This window comes from Heptranchias perlo, chromosome 19 (assembly GCF_035084215.1).
Source record: "Heptranchias perlo isolate sHepPer1 chromosome 19, sHepPer1.hap1, whole genome shotgun sequence".
Taxonomy (NCBI): Eukaryota; Metazoa; Chordata; class Chondrichthyes; order Hexanchiformes; family Hexanchidae; genus Heptranchias; species Heptranchias perlo.
Genome location: NC_090343.1, coordinates 22,339,975 through 22,357,141, shown reverse-complemented (window position 1 = coordinate 22,357,141; position 17,167 = coordinate 22,339,975). Strand labels below are relative to the sequence as shown.

The window sequence follows — 17,167 nt, the reverse complement described above, 5'->3', positions numbered from 1 at the left end:
GGGGATGGCCTTAGCGAGGTGTTCGTCATCATCGATGACATGTTGAAGGCTGCGGAGAACATGGACTAGTTTCTCCGCTCCGGGGAAGTACTGGACAACGAAGGGTACTCTGTTGGTTGCGTCCCGTGTTAGTCTTCTGAGGAGTTCTACGCGATTTTTAGCTGTGGCCCGTCGGAACTGTCGATCGACGAGTCGAGCGCCATATCCCGTTCTTACGAGGGCGTCTTTCAGCGTCTGTAGGTGTCCATCGCGTTCCTCCTCGTCTGAGCAGATCCTGTGTATTCGCAGGGCCTGTCCATAGGGGATGGCCTCTTTGACGTGGTTAGGGTGGGAGCTGTAAAAGTGGAGCATCGTGAGGTTGTCCGTGGGCTTGCGGTAGAGTGAGGTGCTGAGGTGCCAGTCTTTGATGGAGATTTGTGTGTCCAAGAAAGAAACCGATTCTGAGGAGTAGTCCATGGTGAGCTTGATGGTGGGATGGAACTTGTTGATGTTATCGTGTAGTCTCTTCAGTGATTCTTCGCCATGGGTCCATAGGAAGAAAATGTCGTCGATGTATCTGGTGTATAGCATTGGTTGGAGGTCCTGTGCAGTGAAGAAGTCCTGCTCGAACTTGTGCATGAAAATGTTGGCGTATTGGGGTGCGAATTTGGTCCCCATGGCTGTTCCGTGTGTTTGGATAAAGAACTGGTTGTCGAAGGTGAAGACATTGTGATCCAGGATGAAGCGGATGAGTTGTAGGATGGCGTCTGGGGATTGGCTGTTGTTGGTGTTCAGTACTGATGCTGTTGCAGCGATGCCGTCATCGTGGGGGATACTAGTGTAGAGTGCCGAGACGTCCATCGTGGTGAGAAGTGTTCCTGGTTCAACTGGTCAGTGGGTGCTGAGTTTTTGTAGGAAGTCTGTAGTGGCGAAAAAAAGTTATCTGTTTTTAACACAACGGGTCATTCTCTGTCTTTCTCTTCCTTTCAGATGTTTCTCTCTCTCTCTCTCTCTGTCTGTTTTTTGTTCTGGCCGTTTGTGTATTCGGTGGTCCTGTAGGTAACATCACTCTGTCTGAACACTTTGATTGCCTTGACAACGGGCAGTTGGAAAGATTATCTGTAATCACCAGGTATTGTTCTCTGACTATAAATGCGATATCCTTCCAGGGAATCCCACACTCGCTCACCTGACGAAGGAGAAAGCCTCCGAAAGCTTGTGATTTTCAAATAAAACAGTTGGGCTATAACCTGGTGTTGTAAGATTCCTTACATCAGTTAAAATAGAGGATGGAGAAATGCCACACAAGTACATCAAATGCTTCTGCGGTAATATCACCGCCAGTAAATTCTACCTTCAAATCTCTCTGAAACCAAAGAATTACAGTAGACCGTGGACCACTGTATATACCCAAGGCCACAGATATTCACAGAAAATTGGACAGATTTAGAGTACATCCCCCATGATAATCAAGAAAATCCTGTAATCCTATGGAACAAAAAACAGAATTTGACTTATTCAGTCCTTAAATCTGGGGATCTGGCCATTCTACATTCTCATCATTGGCCATAGTCTCAGATCCCATGTGCACTGCGATCTTCACCCTTATCACTCCTCGGACCCTAAAGTTACCGCTAGATGGAAAATAGATATTACTCGCCTTTGTGCTGAAGATCGTTAGGCTTACCTTCAGTGTAGGAAAGGTTAAATACCATACAAGGCTGGGGTCTAACATTGTAACTGTCAAAACTATTCATACGATTTGTTTCAATAATCTTAGTTGCTTCTCAATTCTACGTTTATAACCTTCTTCATTACAAACAATTTAGTTCTATGCCCTATCATTTTCATTTGTTTCTTCACTGACAAGTTACTCAGCCAGTATGGGCATGTCTCTTCTGTTGCAACAAAGGGTATAAATAATTGTAGATAATATCACCTTGGAGATACTTATTAGATACATGCCTTCTATCAGGAACATAATTAAAGAGATACAGTCATCCTATAACATGTCCTAAAACATGAAAGATTATGGCATGACTAGATTGGTAATGTGACAATAATTTAAATCTGCCCTTGGAATATTAATTTAATTAAACACAAAAGACATTCTGAAAGTTCTGACTGCAGCAGCAAGAGTGTGCAGTGCACAATTATCACTGCTGCCAGCACAGCACCATTTGAGTGGTTTTCAGAGCATGCTTAAAATCTAAAATAAAACAGCTTGCCTTCCTACAAAATATCTAATAGAGTGACATTGAGGTAGAAAACCAGCAGTATCGCATTGGTCACCTGTTATACACCCGTCAGATATTCAGCTCCACTGAAGTCAATGGCACTGAACATCATTGTCTCTAAAAATTAGGATTATTGGTGGTTTTAGGCATTTAATTCCTGGATTTTTAAGAAATTTAGCTGAAATATAGGGGAACAGTAGAGAGATAGAGAATGTCAATTTCCTTTACCCCACTGCTATTTATTTCTATTTAAAAACTTATGCACCTGGAATACTGCTCAGGGGTTCCAGGCACAATATGAGGTGTTCCTGAAATTTACATAAAATTGGGGTTCTAAATCCAATGCATGTTAGTTACAGATGTAATTTGGTAACTCTACTTAACCCAAAAACATGGTGAGGGCGTGGCAAGATCATTTGGGTTGCAAGGTTGCTTCCTCAACCTTTCACAAACTGAAAAAATAGGTTGCATAAGTACCTTCAGGAGTGATGAGGGAATATTCAAAAATAAAAGTAATATTGCTTTCATGATAATGTTGGCATTGTCTTGGAGCAAAAGGATGTGGTTTGGAATCAAAGTAAAATAGATTTACAAACCTCAAATTACAAGGCCATTAAGGATGTTGGTATTCTGCATATACTGGTCTCACACTGGTACCTGTTTGGAGTAACATGCCACAAATATACTGCCTGCTCCACATCATTTCTCAGTGGCTTGATTGTGATAAACCTCCACAGTTGTATAGCCAACTGATATTGATTTTCCAAACTCTCATATGAAGATTGGTTCTTTGGACAAGCAGCAGCAGGACCATCACTGCCAGTGAAATTGTACTTCAACATGATTCACTGCCTTTAACAGAGGACAAACTAGAAGAAAAAAATCAAAGCAAGTGGATTGGCACCATCTTGTACCACTGCACTGTGATATGATGGGAATTTTTGTGTGTACAGGTCACACATAGCAGGCTTCCAATCTCAGCTAGACTATTAAGGCAAAGGCACATTCTAATAGTGGCTTACAAAGCCACATCAATGCAGGCCTTCACATAGGTCACACGTACATCAGTTTTTAATAAATATTCCAAACAAACCTGATCACTGGAACAATATTTTAACTGATGTGGAAGTATACGGTAAAAAAATAAAGCAATTATATTTTTAAAATATCTGAAATGGAGGCCCAGCATGTAACAGTCAAGGGACCCTGCCGTCTGGTAATCTTCCTGTCATGTTTATTTTCTGTATGGTTTTCTTTATTAATTGCAATGTAATTTCTCCCTGGTCAGATACTGTTATGTGTGTTGGGATGGAGGGGGATAGAGAGGCAAAGGAAATAGCTCAAGTTATGAACTGTTATTGTGTGGATAACATATCAGATTTAGATTAAGGAAGAAGATTAGAAGGTTGGTGCTGCTAATAGAGAAAAATAGTTGAGTATTCAACTTCTGGCAGAAAGGTAATGTGTTTGCACCCATCATCATTTATCGCAGTTGGGTGAGCTTCCTAATGTGAGTAGGTTATTAGTTGAAGGACAGAAAATACAAATTGAGTTAAAAATATACAGTATAAATGGATGTTCACATTTTTTTTTTAAGTCTTCCCCAGACTCTATTCTAGTTCTCTAATATCTTTCCTGGCTATCTATCATTTTGCCTTTGCCTTCTGATCACTGTCCCATTTAAAAGGTGGATGGATTCTGTAATTGAAAACGAATTATAACCATATCTGATGAATAGTTATATCCCTTTGCGCAGTCTTTTCATTAGTGTCCGGAATAGGTGACCATGTTGCAGAGGTAGAGTAAGAGGTCTTTGTGATGGACAGGATATGGGGTTGAAGCTCAATTCGGGGACAAAACAGGAAGCCAACGTTGTGAACAGTCTGGTTCAGCCTGAGATAGTGGTCAGGAATTAGTGGCAAAGGAATGGAAAAACATGTAGGGACTGGGCCTGTATCTGTGTCTGCAGATGATGCCACTGAGAAGCAGCATGTAGGTAAGGAAGAAGATGGGCCAAAGAATAGATTTTTGGACAACACCAGAGGTGATGTGCAGGAAGAGAAGCCATTGCTGAAGATGGACTGACTACATTCAGATAGATAAGAGGGGTACCACATGAGGGCAGTCCCATGGTGCTGGACAACAGAGGAGAGGTGATGGAGGAGGACGGTATAGTCATCCATTTCGAAGGCTGCAGAGAGGTCGAGGAGGAATAAAGCACCATAGTCACTGTCACAGAGGATGTTGTTTGTGACTTATGTCAGGGCTATTTTGGTGCTGTGAAATGGGCAGAAGCCGCACCAGCGGGATTCTAACAGGGAGTTATGGGAGAGGTGGAGATGGGAGGCATCTACACATTCAAGGACCTTGAAGAGGAATAGGAAGTTGGAGATCGGACAATAATTGATGAGAACTGAAGATAAGATGATTATAGTGGTCTTCAAAGGGAGAGCGATGGTGCCTGAGGAGAGGGAACCATTAACAATATCAGCTAAAATGGAGGCCAAGAAGGGAGTTGAGTGGGAAATCACATTTGGAATGCAGTTTTCTACAGGCAAATATCTTTAGTCAGCATTTATTCAAATGAAGAATGTTTGGAGCATCATAGCACAAAACAACCTATAATTTGGCAAATTTGCTGCAAGGCCCATAAGATTAGCTAGTGTAGGAAATGCAAAATTCACACGAATGAACTTTAAGATAGGAGTTAAGACACAATTGTTGGGCATACTAGAAGAAACTTTACACCTACAAGCGCTCAACTGTGACACTGGGTGCCCAAAGTGGGAAGCTGTTCCAATCCGTAACGTTAGATGGCCCTCAATTTAATCAGTAGAAAAATTCAAACAGTGGAAGAAAAACATGGAAATTGATTACATAAACTCGGACTTTGCTGTTTTCTAATCCTTTATGATGTTGTACAACATAAGCAAAGTAAAAAAAAGACTTAAAAGAGTTCAACATATTGGAAGAAATTCTATTTTCTAACAAACTAATGTATACATTTAATTCGCAACATTTATGTTAATTAGCATCTGTATTCTAATTGCCACCATTCGGTCATGTGTAATTACTTATAACGAAGAGCTTTCCGAATTATTTTCCCTGTCTGATTTTCTGCTCATTTTCTGTCATTGTTGTTCCTCTTCGGAAGCCAATGAGTGACGCTGGAGTACAGTTCCTTGGGTTTAAAATTAATTTTAAATGACATCGCAGGCAAGCTTGATCCATCCACGTACACACACACGAGCATGCACGCACACATCAGAAGCCCCTGCATAGCGATCGGTATTGGGAAGCTTGACAGAATTTACCCTCCATCTTCTAGCCTGAGAATTCTGAAGCCATTTATACCACAAACAGATCTGCCCAGCTGAGATCTGCTAATTCAGCACAGTCCAGGGAGTGAACTAGAGATCTTTCTGATATGAATATATAATTAATTGTTAATTAAAATCTTCTAATTAACAATTCTCTGTTAATTAGAAGATTTTTAACAGAGAATTATTGCTACTTTGGGGATATTACTCAGATTATGGAACAGGCTGCTGAAAAAGAAAAAACTCGCGTCTATCAAATACTTGAGAAAGTTTATGCTACATCAAATGATACACCTGATGCACTGTGGAATTTTTCAATAGGCGGAACTTTCAGCTTTGGCAGGAGTGTAAAACAGGAGACATTGGAACGGCTGCCCATTATACACCCCACTTGATGTCTTTCCACTGACTTCAATGGGCGGGGTGTATTAGCTGATCTGATATTGCCCGTTTCACATCCCCGCCGACGTTGAAAGTTCCGTCAAATGCTTCTTCATAGTTTGTCACTAAACAATTTTTTTTTGCGTACTGAGCGATACAGTGATTAGTCTGGCCTTTCATCTCTGGTACCTGGTTTCAAATCTAGCCCAGACTGATGGGATGAAAGTATCCTTTGCCTTTTGGTTGCAAGAGCCCTATGACTTCAAATAGCGTCACACAAATGATCGGATCCAAACCTCCAGTATAACAGCACACACTTGTCCACTGACCCACAGGGGAGTGACACACCCCATGTTCAGGGAAATTGAAAGTAAGTCAATATCGGAATTAAATGCCTCCTCCTTATCAGATCAGGCACAGCATGTTTAAGAACCTGCAACCGGGGAAGCTTTACAACTTTTAATACGACTTATACTTATGCCATAAAAATGCATTCATAGAAACAGAAAATATAGAGGTCTTCCTGATCATAAATTTTACAAAATGCTCAAAAAGTTTCAATAATACACCAGAAAAATGATTGTTTCCTGCTGGGCCTGAAAATCTGGTCGTAATTTGAAGAGAGCCTCTGAAATTTTCGCCTTAAATTTCTCGTTCTTACATGAAAATAAGCCAATATTTCACCTCAGTGTTGACCACCGATCATTTTGTCGTGTCCGTGATCATGGACACATCCTGCTTTATCATTCCAGCCGGTGATACAGTGAAGTGCAACAACTCAAACGCATCCCATGAATGTCTACACCTTCTCTGTGCAGTGCTGCCCAAGTATCACAATTTTGCATCAAAAGTCCAAGGGCAATGAAAATGCCAGTTTATGAGCCGATCTATGGGATAACAAATCACTTGCAGCAACAATTTTTTTGTTTTATCATTCACCTATAACATTAGGATATTCTCTCTCTTATTGGAAAGGTAAACTGCTACCTGTCATTGTTCATGGAGGAAAAAGTGATATTGTATCTTTTGCACAAAATAACAATTCCTTTTTAGCTTTGAGTTTGCATGTGGACTATTCACCTTACGTTCCCATAATTCTATAGATCTGCCTCAATTTTCATATAGTCTATCATTTAACCCAACAGCCCCAAAAGTATGCGTTTTCACATTGGAAAGATTAACTTAACACCTGTACATAGCTTTCAACTTTATGCCTGCAATGCTAGAGTAACATAATTTTTTTAATGAAATTGTGTGCCACAGATTGGTTAACCCTGAGATTATAAAGGGGGATGGTTGATGTTTTGGAGAGATTTCAAGGTTACTCGGTTCCTGGAACAGTTTGATAAAAAAGAAAGCTCAATTTAAATGTCTGCCATGTTGGACACTGGGGAAAGTTTGTGTTGCACTGGATAGCACAAAATCATCAATGTTTGGCACTAAACAATTTTATTTAGAATACTGGGTGCCAATCTGAGGTAGTCCAAAGGTTTTTCAGCCCTGCGTTCTGGGTTTGAATTCAGTCCTGACTGATGGGATGAAAGTCTCCTACCTATTAGCTGATGGAGTCCTATTTGAAATACGTTTGAGCAGTCTCAACCCAGATACTGATGGGTATGGGCCTAGAATTCAAAACTGGCACTTAATTGCCAATCTCACTGAAGGTGGCTGATGTGGAAAATGGAAAACCCAGCAGTAACCTCCCTTATTCCAATGAACAGAACATTTCTCCACAAAATTAGGTGCAGATTCTAGTGTTGATGCAAAAATGTTATTACATCACTGGATCAGCTATTACCTAGTCTTTTATTTACAGTCTCGGTACGGTGGCTTGCTAAAACACAATTCTGCCAGTGTTCTATCCAACAATCTTCCTCGTGCAACACCACCAAAAGACAGATTAACTGGTCACTCATCTCATTGCTGTTTGCGAGACCTTGCAGTGCGCATATTTGCATTTGTTTACACTTCGAAAGTAATTTGCATGGTAAGCTTTGATATACTGGCCAGGAATTTCTTCCGTGGGCACAACCAGAAGTTACACCCATTCCACCAATGTCAAGTTAGGCTCAAATTTCCTGCAAATCGCCCAAACATAAAATGAGTGTAAATCAGTGTAAACATTTGTGGCCCAAAGAAAGCACCAGACTCACATCATATATTTCCTCTTTTACGTTTCAACTTATTTAACCATCATTCATGCAGATCAGGCACAGCATGTTTAAGAACCTGCAACCGGGGAAGCTTTACAACTTTTAATACGACTTATACTTATGCCATAAAAATGCATTCATAGAAACAGAAAATATAGAGGTCTTCCTGATCATAAATTTTACAAAATGCTCAAAAAGTTTCAATAATACACCAGAAAAATGATTGTTTCCTGCTGGGCCTGAAAATCTGGTCGTAATTTGAAGAGAGCCTCTGAACAGGCACAATTGCAGGAAACTCCTACATAAGGCTCTGTAACTTGGGGGTGGGCCATTGTTGTGGGCGGAGATAAGTTCGGATGCAGGGATTGATAGATGGTTGTAAAAAAAATTGCAGAGATTTGGGCGCATTGTACTTACAACAACAAACTGCATTTATACAGTATCTTTAACATAGTAAAAACGTCCTAAGGCACTTCACAGGCGCGTTAGCAGACAAAATTTGACACCAAGCCACTTTAGGACAGGTGACCAAAAGCTTGGTCATAGAGGTAGCTTACCCGCGTAACTCACGTCCTAAAGTCCACTAAGTTTTAGGTCGCCTATTAGGTTTGTGCCCAGATATCGCGCGTCTCTGGGCGCAAATACACAGGAAATTCCAGGCCAATCTATTTCCCAGAGACATTACAAGGCGCTAAATCAATGCAAATCTTTCTTACTGCCAAGGAACCAAGAGTATATATTGAATTACTTTATTTCTTTCAATAATGATATATACTATTCAGCAGGAAATAGCAGCACGTATTTGCCAATAAAATTACTTACGATTCATTTGCAAAATTCTCCTCAATTACTTTCACATAATTGGTAGGGACCAAGCCCACAGCCACTTTGGAGTCGGTAGTTTTCTGTGCAAATAAATAGACTCCCTCATCTCGGATGACTCTCACTTTCTCCCCCTTTTTCAGGGACAACTCTTCTGACGACCTGGCCTCGAAATCGTACAAAGCAGCATAGACGGGTCCGGATTTGAGAGCTAGGACGGGGGTTGGGCTCGACTGTGGGAGTTTAGACTCCAGGAAGGGACCCGAGATGACGGCGACCTCGCGTCGATTTTGAAAGGGGTCCGAGGGAACGGGTTCGGGCCAGAAGCGATCCCACAGCCCGCTCAGACAGGGCATGCAGCACCGCAAGGTCTCTTCCATCACATTCAGTCGCCAGCCTCTTTGATGTGCCTTGCGATTTCCATGAAACTGCTCCAAAGTTTACTTGGGTGATAAAAGGCTGCAAGACCCAGTATCCAGTAACCCAGATTCTGGTTTGCCCCCGAGCACAATCACTTTGAACTCCCTGCTATATCTGCTAGAGTTTTTGGGATGGTTTTTTAATACTTCCTGCAGCCAGAAGCAAAGGAAAAATACAGGTGGAACCAGTTTTCAAATGTCAGCGACTAATATGTGGAAACCACTCAAATCACTGGAATCAGGTTAAACCCCAAACGGTACCTGTACTTGTTAGCACTAGAAATGCAAGAAGAAATCCGCAGTAGAAAGCAACTCTTGAGCAGTTTTAGGATAAAGCTTTCAGCAGGGCATAGAAGTGGAAATCACTGCTGGCGCTATTAGCATATCAAAAATAAAACAAAATACCGTAGATGATGGAATACCTGAAACAAAGCACCATGCTGGTGGGGTGGTCTGCACCTTAGTGTCCACCTGCTTTTTTCTTCCACCAGCCTCCTGGAGAGCTGGAGTCTTCTCCGCTTTGCCAGTTTTTCATGCTTCCCTTTGTATCTGCCTATCCCTCAGCTCTAAGCTATTCACGCTCTCTGAGTCTCCTATGTCTTTTAGTTCTTTGATTTCTCTCGTTGTGCCTCTTTTGTCTCGTGCTAATATCACTTCTGCCATTTTACCATCCCTTTGATCTTCACTTTATAAGTCATTCTTTTTCTTTTCCTGTATGTTTGTTTTCCTCCCACCCCTTCCACTTGTTCAGTTCCTTTTTAAATGCTGCTCATCTATAATACTTTCCAGTTCTGATGAAGGGACCATACCTGAAACACTAACTTGTTTGTTCTCTCCACAGATGTTGCCTCACCTGCTGAGTGTTTCCAGCATTTTCTGCTTTTGTTTCAACCCTCGATGTGTTCATATTACACTCTCGGTCTGCTCTTTTAATGAATTGTAAACAATTTTACAACACCAAGTTATAGTCCAGCAATTTTATTTTAAATTCACAAGCTTTCGGAGATTTTCTCCTTCCTCAGGCAAATGTTTCAAGATCTCCTTGAAGCCTACGCATTTATACATATTGAACAATAATACATGGTGTTTACAGACTGCCCCTGCAACTGCCCGTTGCAACACAGAAACAGGCCTTTTGGCCCGACTAATCCCCATTGGCATTTACCCTCCATGTGAGCAAATAGTCCTAATCACATTTACCCACCCTGTTCCCATATCCCTTTATCCCCTTTTCTTTCATCCACCTATCTAGTCTTGAATGTTAACATAGTTTCTGTCTCAACCATCAACCTGGAGTGTGAATTCCACAGCCTCACAACTCTGGGTGTAAAGAAGTTTCATTTACTTTCTATTCTAAATCTCTTACTTTTAATTGAGTTTCTATGGCCCCTTTTTCTAGACCCCTCAACTACTGGAAACAGTTTGCCTTTATCTATTGTTTCATTCTTTCATAATTTTAAACACTTTTATCATATCGCCCCGTAATCTGCGTTGCACAAATGAAAAAATGCACTAACTTTTGAAGTTTTTCTTTGTATTTGTATTTCCTCATATCAGACAGAATCCTAATGCCAGAATCCTAGTACTGTGTCCTCTCTAAAGCCACAATATCTTTCCTGTATGTGGAGCCCAATACTTAATACTCTAACTGAGGCCTTATTGCGGTTTTCTATAGACTCATCATTACCGCTTGTCTTTTAAATTCTGACCTCTTGTGATAAAACCTAGAATTCCATTAGCTTTTTTTTAGAAACAGCCTTATCAGTCTTTAATGTCCTGAAAACCTATAGCCTCAAATCCCTTTGTTCTTTCACAGTACTGAGCCAACTTCTATTCAGAGTATAATGACTTGAGTTATTTTTTAACCAAAATGTATCAACTCTTACTTACCGACAATGAATTCCATCATCTACTTTAAGCCCATTCCCCCATCTCATCAACAACCCTTTGCAGCTTTTTTTGGTCTTCTAAAGAATTAACTATACCTCCTAATTTGGCATCCTCTGCTTCCTTTTGACACCACTCTCTCTAGGCCTATAATCAAATCATTGATATAGATAGTGAACAGAAGTGGCCCCAGATCTGAACTCTGAGAGGCACCACTACCCACTTCCAACCACTTTGAAAATGCCCTTAACTCCGACTCTGTTTTCTCCCTTCTAACCAATTCTAACCATTTTTGAGTTCAGTTTGCTATCTTCACCCTAATTCCCTACCCCTTAACCTTGTCTAGCAATCACCCATGTGGTATCTTGTCAAAGACTTTCCTAAAGTCCATCTACACTACATCCACTGCATTTCCCCCATTTACTATGTCTGCTACCTCCTTAAAGAATTCAATGAGGTTTGTTCAGCATGATTATCCCTTTTGAAATCCATGCTGGCTATTTCCAACTATTTCCTCTTTATCAAGGCATTAATTTCCACTTTCAAAATTGGACAGATTCAGAGTATAATCCCCCAAATACTGGAAAAAAAATTTTAAAATCTGTAATCCTATTGAACAAGAAACAGATTTTGACCAATCCAGTCCATAAATCTGTGGGCCTGGCTGTTTTATATTCTCATCATTGGTCATAGTCTCAGATTCCATGTGCACTACAATCTTCACCCTCATCACCCCTTTGACCTTAAAGTTACCGCTGGGTGGAAAATAGAAACAATGGGGCTCGATTTTCCCGGGAAATTGCGGGTGTGTTGGGGACTCCGAAAATCGGGGCAATCCCGTTTGAGTTTGGAGCCTGGCTCCAACCCGCAGATTTCCGGGTTCCCCATTGACACGTCTGGGTGCGCGCGGACCTCCCGAATGCAGGAGTCCCACTGGCAATTAAAGTCGGCGGGATGATAATTTACACAGTTGTTGAGGTAGTTTAAGTACTTGAAGTACTTAATTTTCTCCACATTTTGGCAGGGGTGCGATTTTGAAGCATCCTCAGCATGTTTCCTGTGCTGTGGGAAACACTCCATGTTGCAACAGATGTGTTTCAGCCAGTGGGACATTCAAATGCTTATTTGACAGATGGGGAGAAAAGGTCACTTATTGCAGCAGAGCCCCATTGTTTAAGACAAAGTTTTGGCTGCAAGTTCTTTTGTGTTTGCGCTGAAAATTCTTACTTGCCACTCAAAATTGTGCTGTTCAAACATATTTAACTACTTTGTGGACCCCCTCAAACTCACACTGTCAGGATGGGGGGGGGGGCGCCATGGCTGCATTCACCACTATATCCGAGGACGGGCAACATCACCAGCCTCTCCAGGCAAGGCGTCCAACTCCGCCACATGGAGCTCCACAACACAGTGCATCTGCACAAGAGCGCAGGGGGCAACAACAGAGAGACGACCGTCGCAGGAGGCACTACCCTTGCCACAGGGTCTACAGACCGAAGCTCAGCTTCCTGGACCTCACTGAGAAGCAGTGCATACGGAGGCTCAGAGTCAGTCACCAGGTAGTCGCAGACATCTGCAACCTCCTTCATGCCAAGTTGCTCCTGGCTGGGCCGAGCAGCATCTCCTTACCTGTTGCTGTCAAAGTCACCACTGCCCTCAACTTATTTGCTTCCAGGTCATTTCAGTTGCCACTGGGGACAGCGCCGTTTCTCAGGGCCTCGCAGTATGTCAACTTCCCCATGGACGACCTCAGCCAGATGGAGAGGGCAGTAGGATTCCACACTGTGGCTGGCTTCGCACGGGTGCAGGGTGCAATCGATTGCACCCATATAGCAATACGAGCACCTCCACATGAGCCAGGACTGTTCATCCACAGAAAGGGGTATCACTCCATCAACACTCAGCTCGATTGTGACCACTGCAAAAGATTCCTTCATGTGTGCACCAGATTCCCTGGCAGCTGCCATGATTCCTTCATTCTCTGGGAATCCAGCAGCCTGCCCCTCTTCCATGCATCAAACACCCTTAAGGGCTGGCTCTTTGGGGACAAAGGATACCCCTGCACACATGGCTCATGACACCTCTGAGGAACCCCATCACTGAGCAACAGCATCGATATAACAACAGCCACATCGCCACCAGGTCTACAATTGAGCATGCTATAGGGCTGCTCAAGATACGATTTACCTGCCTTGATCGTTCTGGGGGAGCACTTCAATATGCACCAGAGTGGGATGCATTATAGTAGTGTGTTGTGCCCAGACTCGGCCACCTGGAGAGGAGGCAGCATTGCGAGTACTGGTTGAGAGGGGAGCAACAGGTGAGATGTGGTGGCGCTTTGAGTGGCGTCCCCACTTCCATGTTCCCTTTCGCCATCGTCCTTCCCCTGGGTCAGGCCCACATTGCTCCCACCACTCTGCTGGACAACAGTTTGGAGGACACGCATGAAGCTTTGTAAGGCCAGTGCTAGTGTATCTGCCTGCCTGTTTAAGGTGGCAGAATGTTGTTCACTGTGAGTCTGAACGGTTGTTGTCAGGGCCTGAATGGACTCATTTGTGAGCCGTGCTTGAAACTCAATGGAGGCTAGCCTTCTCTCCATCGCAGACATTCCCACACTTACCCGTGACAGTATCTCAGGGAGTTGCTCACGTCCCTGTGACACTACCTCAGAAATGCCCTCACGTTCCTGTGACAGTATCTCAGGGAGTTGCTCACGTCCCTGTGACACTATCTCAGAGATGCCCTCATGTCCCTGTGACACTATCTCAGAGATTCGCTCCCGTACATGTACCACCATTCCACTCATGCAGGAGTTGGACTCCTCCATCCTCTACGCTATTGTGGAGAGTGCGCGTGGCACCCGCTCTAGCACCTCGCAAATGTGTTGCTGTCCCTCGATCATTCTCCTTTTAAAGGATGGCCCCGAGGGTTCAGCATCTTTGTCCAGCTGAGCAGAGCCTGGACAGGAGTGCTCCCATTGAAGTGGACTCTCCGCAGCTTCCCCTGCCACCAGTGCCTGCTCGTGCTCACGTGTATGGTAACTCATCAGGTGCCAACCCAACTAACTGAGGACTAGGACCCACCGAGGTGTGAGTATCTGCGCTGGTGGATGGCTCACTAAGATGTGACGGTGCACCCTCAGAGGCTGGCAGGTCCTCTGAGGAATCGTCCTCTGCCATCACAGCGGTCGCTGAAGGCCCTGTAAGAGAACAGAAGGCAATATTAAGCATGATGACAGATGTGTCATATTGCAATGAGCATACTGAGGTGCTGAAGATGGCAAGGCATGTTAACATCAATTCGTATTGTGTGTGCTGAATGTTAAGGTTATGTCACCAGACGTTTGTCGGGTGCCAGCCTCGGCGTCCCCGACGGACAGACACTTGAGGGTTCAGCTGAGCTCCAGTGCCTTCTACTCCGCGTCTGCGAGGACGACAATTTGTTGCGGCCCCCCTCTGGTCCTCACTGAGCTCTCTTCTCCCGTAAGGGGAGAAAGTACAAATGCATGAGTGAGTGATGGTGACGTGGCCAACCGCTGAATGCATTGGTTTGGGTGCGGCTGACCGTGAAAGAGATCCATCCGAGGGTGAGTATGACACAGAGCCATGACATTATATGAGGATTGGGTTGAGTGGTAGTGGAGGGGTGACTTATGGGGAGGTGAGGAAGTGCAGGTCATTTGAGAATGAGCCTTAAGTGGGTGTCGGGGGTGATGTGATAGATTAGTGTTGGCAGTGCAGAATGAGTTTGGGGGTGGGGGCGGTGACGTGGATGACGGAGTGTAGGAGAATGAGTAAGTGTACTCACTTTGGCTGACCTAGTTAGGTCATTGAAGCGCTTCCTGCACTGGATCCAGGTGCGGGATATGTTGCTGCTGCTGGTGACCTCCTCTGCCACCTCAAGCCAGGCCTTCTTGGTGGCAGAGGCAGGCCACTTCCACCTGTCTGCCGGGTAAAACACATCCCTCCTCCCCCTCACTCATCCAGTAGCAACTGGAGTGAGGCATCATTGAACCTTGGAATAGCCTTGCCCCTGTGCTGCTCCATTGTGGAGTGTGGGTGTTTGCTCCAGGAGAAGCCATTGGAGGACTGCCCCTTTAAATAGAGCTCCTCTAGCTGACAGCCTGTGATGCGGGTGCGCAGTCCGCCCATTGCGCAGCTTTTGGACGGCATATCCGGAAGGCACATTAAGTGGCTCTAATTGGCTTGCGGTCGCGTGCGAAATGGACATTTTTTATTGGGCGGGTTACCCACGTGCCCAATCACCCCCCCCCCCCCCCGCTAATATCGGGGCCAATATATTACTTGGCTTTGTGCTAAAGATCATTGGGCTTACCTTCAGTTTAAAAGGAAGGATTAAATCTCTTGTAACACAGCGTACAAGGCTGGGATCTAACATTGTAGCTGTCGTAACTGTTCATATGATTTGTTTCAACAATCTCAGTTGCTTCTCAATTCTACGTTTATAACCTTCATTGCAAACAATTTAGTTCTATCCTCTACTATCATTTTCATTTGTTTCTTCACTGACAAGGTACTCAGCCAGTTTGGGCATGTCCCTCCTGTTACAACAAAAGGTATGAATAATTGTAGATAATATCACCTTGGAGATAGTTAACCTAAATAAATACATGCCTTCTCTCAGGAACATAATTAAAGAGACACATTCATTCTATGACATGTCCCAAAATATAAAAGATTATGGAGTGACTAGATTGTCAATGAGACGATAACTTTGTCACTGGTTAAATCTGCCTATAGAATATTATTTTTTTTTAAATCTCAAATGAAACACAAAAGAAATGGAGAAAGTTCTGACTGCAGCAGCAAGAGTGTGCAGTGCACAATGGTAACTGCTGCCAGCACAGTACTATGCACTGTTTTCAGAGCATGTTTAAAATCTATAAAAAATCAGCTTGCCTCCCTGCAAATTCTCCAATAGGGTGATCGAGAAAAAGAGTCAATTTCCTTTACCCCAGTGATATTTTTTTTCCATTTAAAAACTTATGCACCTGGAATACTGCTCATGGAATCCAGGCACATTATGAAGCTTTCCTGAAATTTACATAAATTTGGGGGCCTAAATCCAGTGTATGGTAGTTACAGATGTAATTTGGTAACTCTACTTAACCCAAAAACAAGGTGAGGGCGTGGCAAGATCATTTGGGTTGCAAGATTATTTCATCAACCTTTCACAAACTAAAAAAACACAGGTTACGCAAGTACTCTCGGGTTGATCAGGGCAAATTCAAAAATAAAAGTAATATTGCTTTCATGATAATACTGGCATTGTCACTTAGAACAAAAGGGTATGGTTTGAATCCAAGTAAAATAGATTTACACCCTCAAATTACAAAGCAATTAAGGGTGTTGATAAACTACATATATTGGTCTCAGACTGATACCTGTTTGGAGTAAAGTGGTTCCTGCAGACCACAGATTTGCTGCCTGCACCACATCATTTCTCAGTGGCTTGACTCTGATAAACCCCCACAGTTGAATAGCCAACTGATATTGACTTTCCAAACTCTCATATGAGGATCGCTTCTCTGGGCAAGCAACAGAAGGACTACCGCTGCCAGTGAAATTGTACTTCAACATGATTCACTGCTCTTAACAGAAGAGGAAGGAGAGGGCAAACTAGAAGAAATAAAATCAAAGCAAAGAATTTTTTAAGCTCACAGCTCACACACAGCATGCTTTCAATCTCAGCTAGACGATTGGGGCACAGGTATCGCTTGCACATTCTAGCAGTGACACTGAGCAGGATCAACGCGGGTCTTGGCATAGGTCATTCAAACAACAGTTTTTAAAAAATTATTTCACTGTAACCTTATTAGAATAATATTTTATCTGATGTGGAAGCAGGGGTATTAGTTGAAGACGGAAAATATAAATGTAAAAGAAGCAGGTTTGTTTTTGCTTTTAGACATTAAAGTTGCTTCTGCAGTGTTGAAACTTAGAGCTACA

General features: G+C 43.0%; 1 protein-coding gene across 1 annotated transcript in view; it reads right to left on the bottom strand.

Annotated features, from left to right (window-relative positions):
* LOC137335225 (tyrosine-protein kinase Srms-like) overlaps positions 1 to 9,425 on the bottom strand; it is a 50,620-nt gene extending 41,195 nt beyond the window's left edge. Inside the window, exon 1 of the mRNA XM_068000467.1 lies at positions 8,893 to 9,425. Coding sequence (XP_067856568.1) covers positions 8,893 to 9,272 — 380 coding nt within the window. The 5' untranslated portion in view covers positions 9,273 to 9,425. The remainder of the gene's footprint in view (positions 1 to 8,892) is intronic.
* Between the last annotated feature and the right edge of the window lie 7,742 nt (positions 9,426 to 17,167).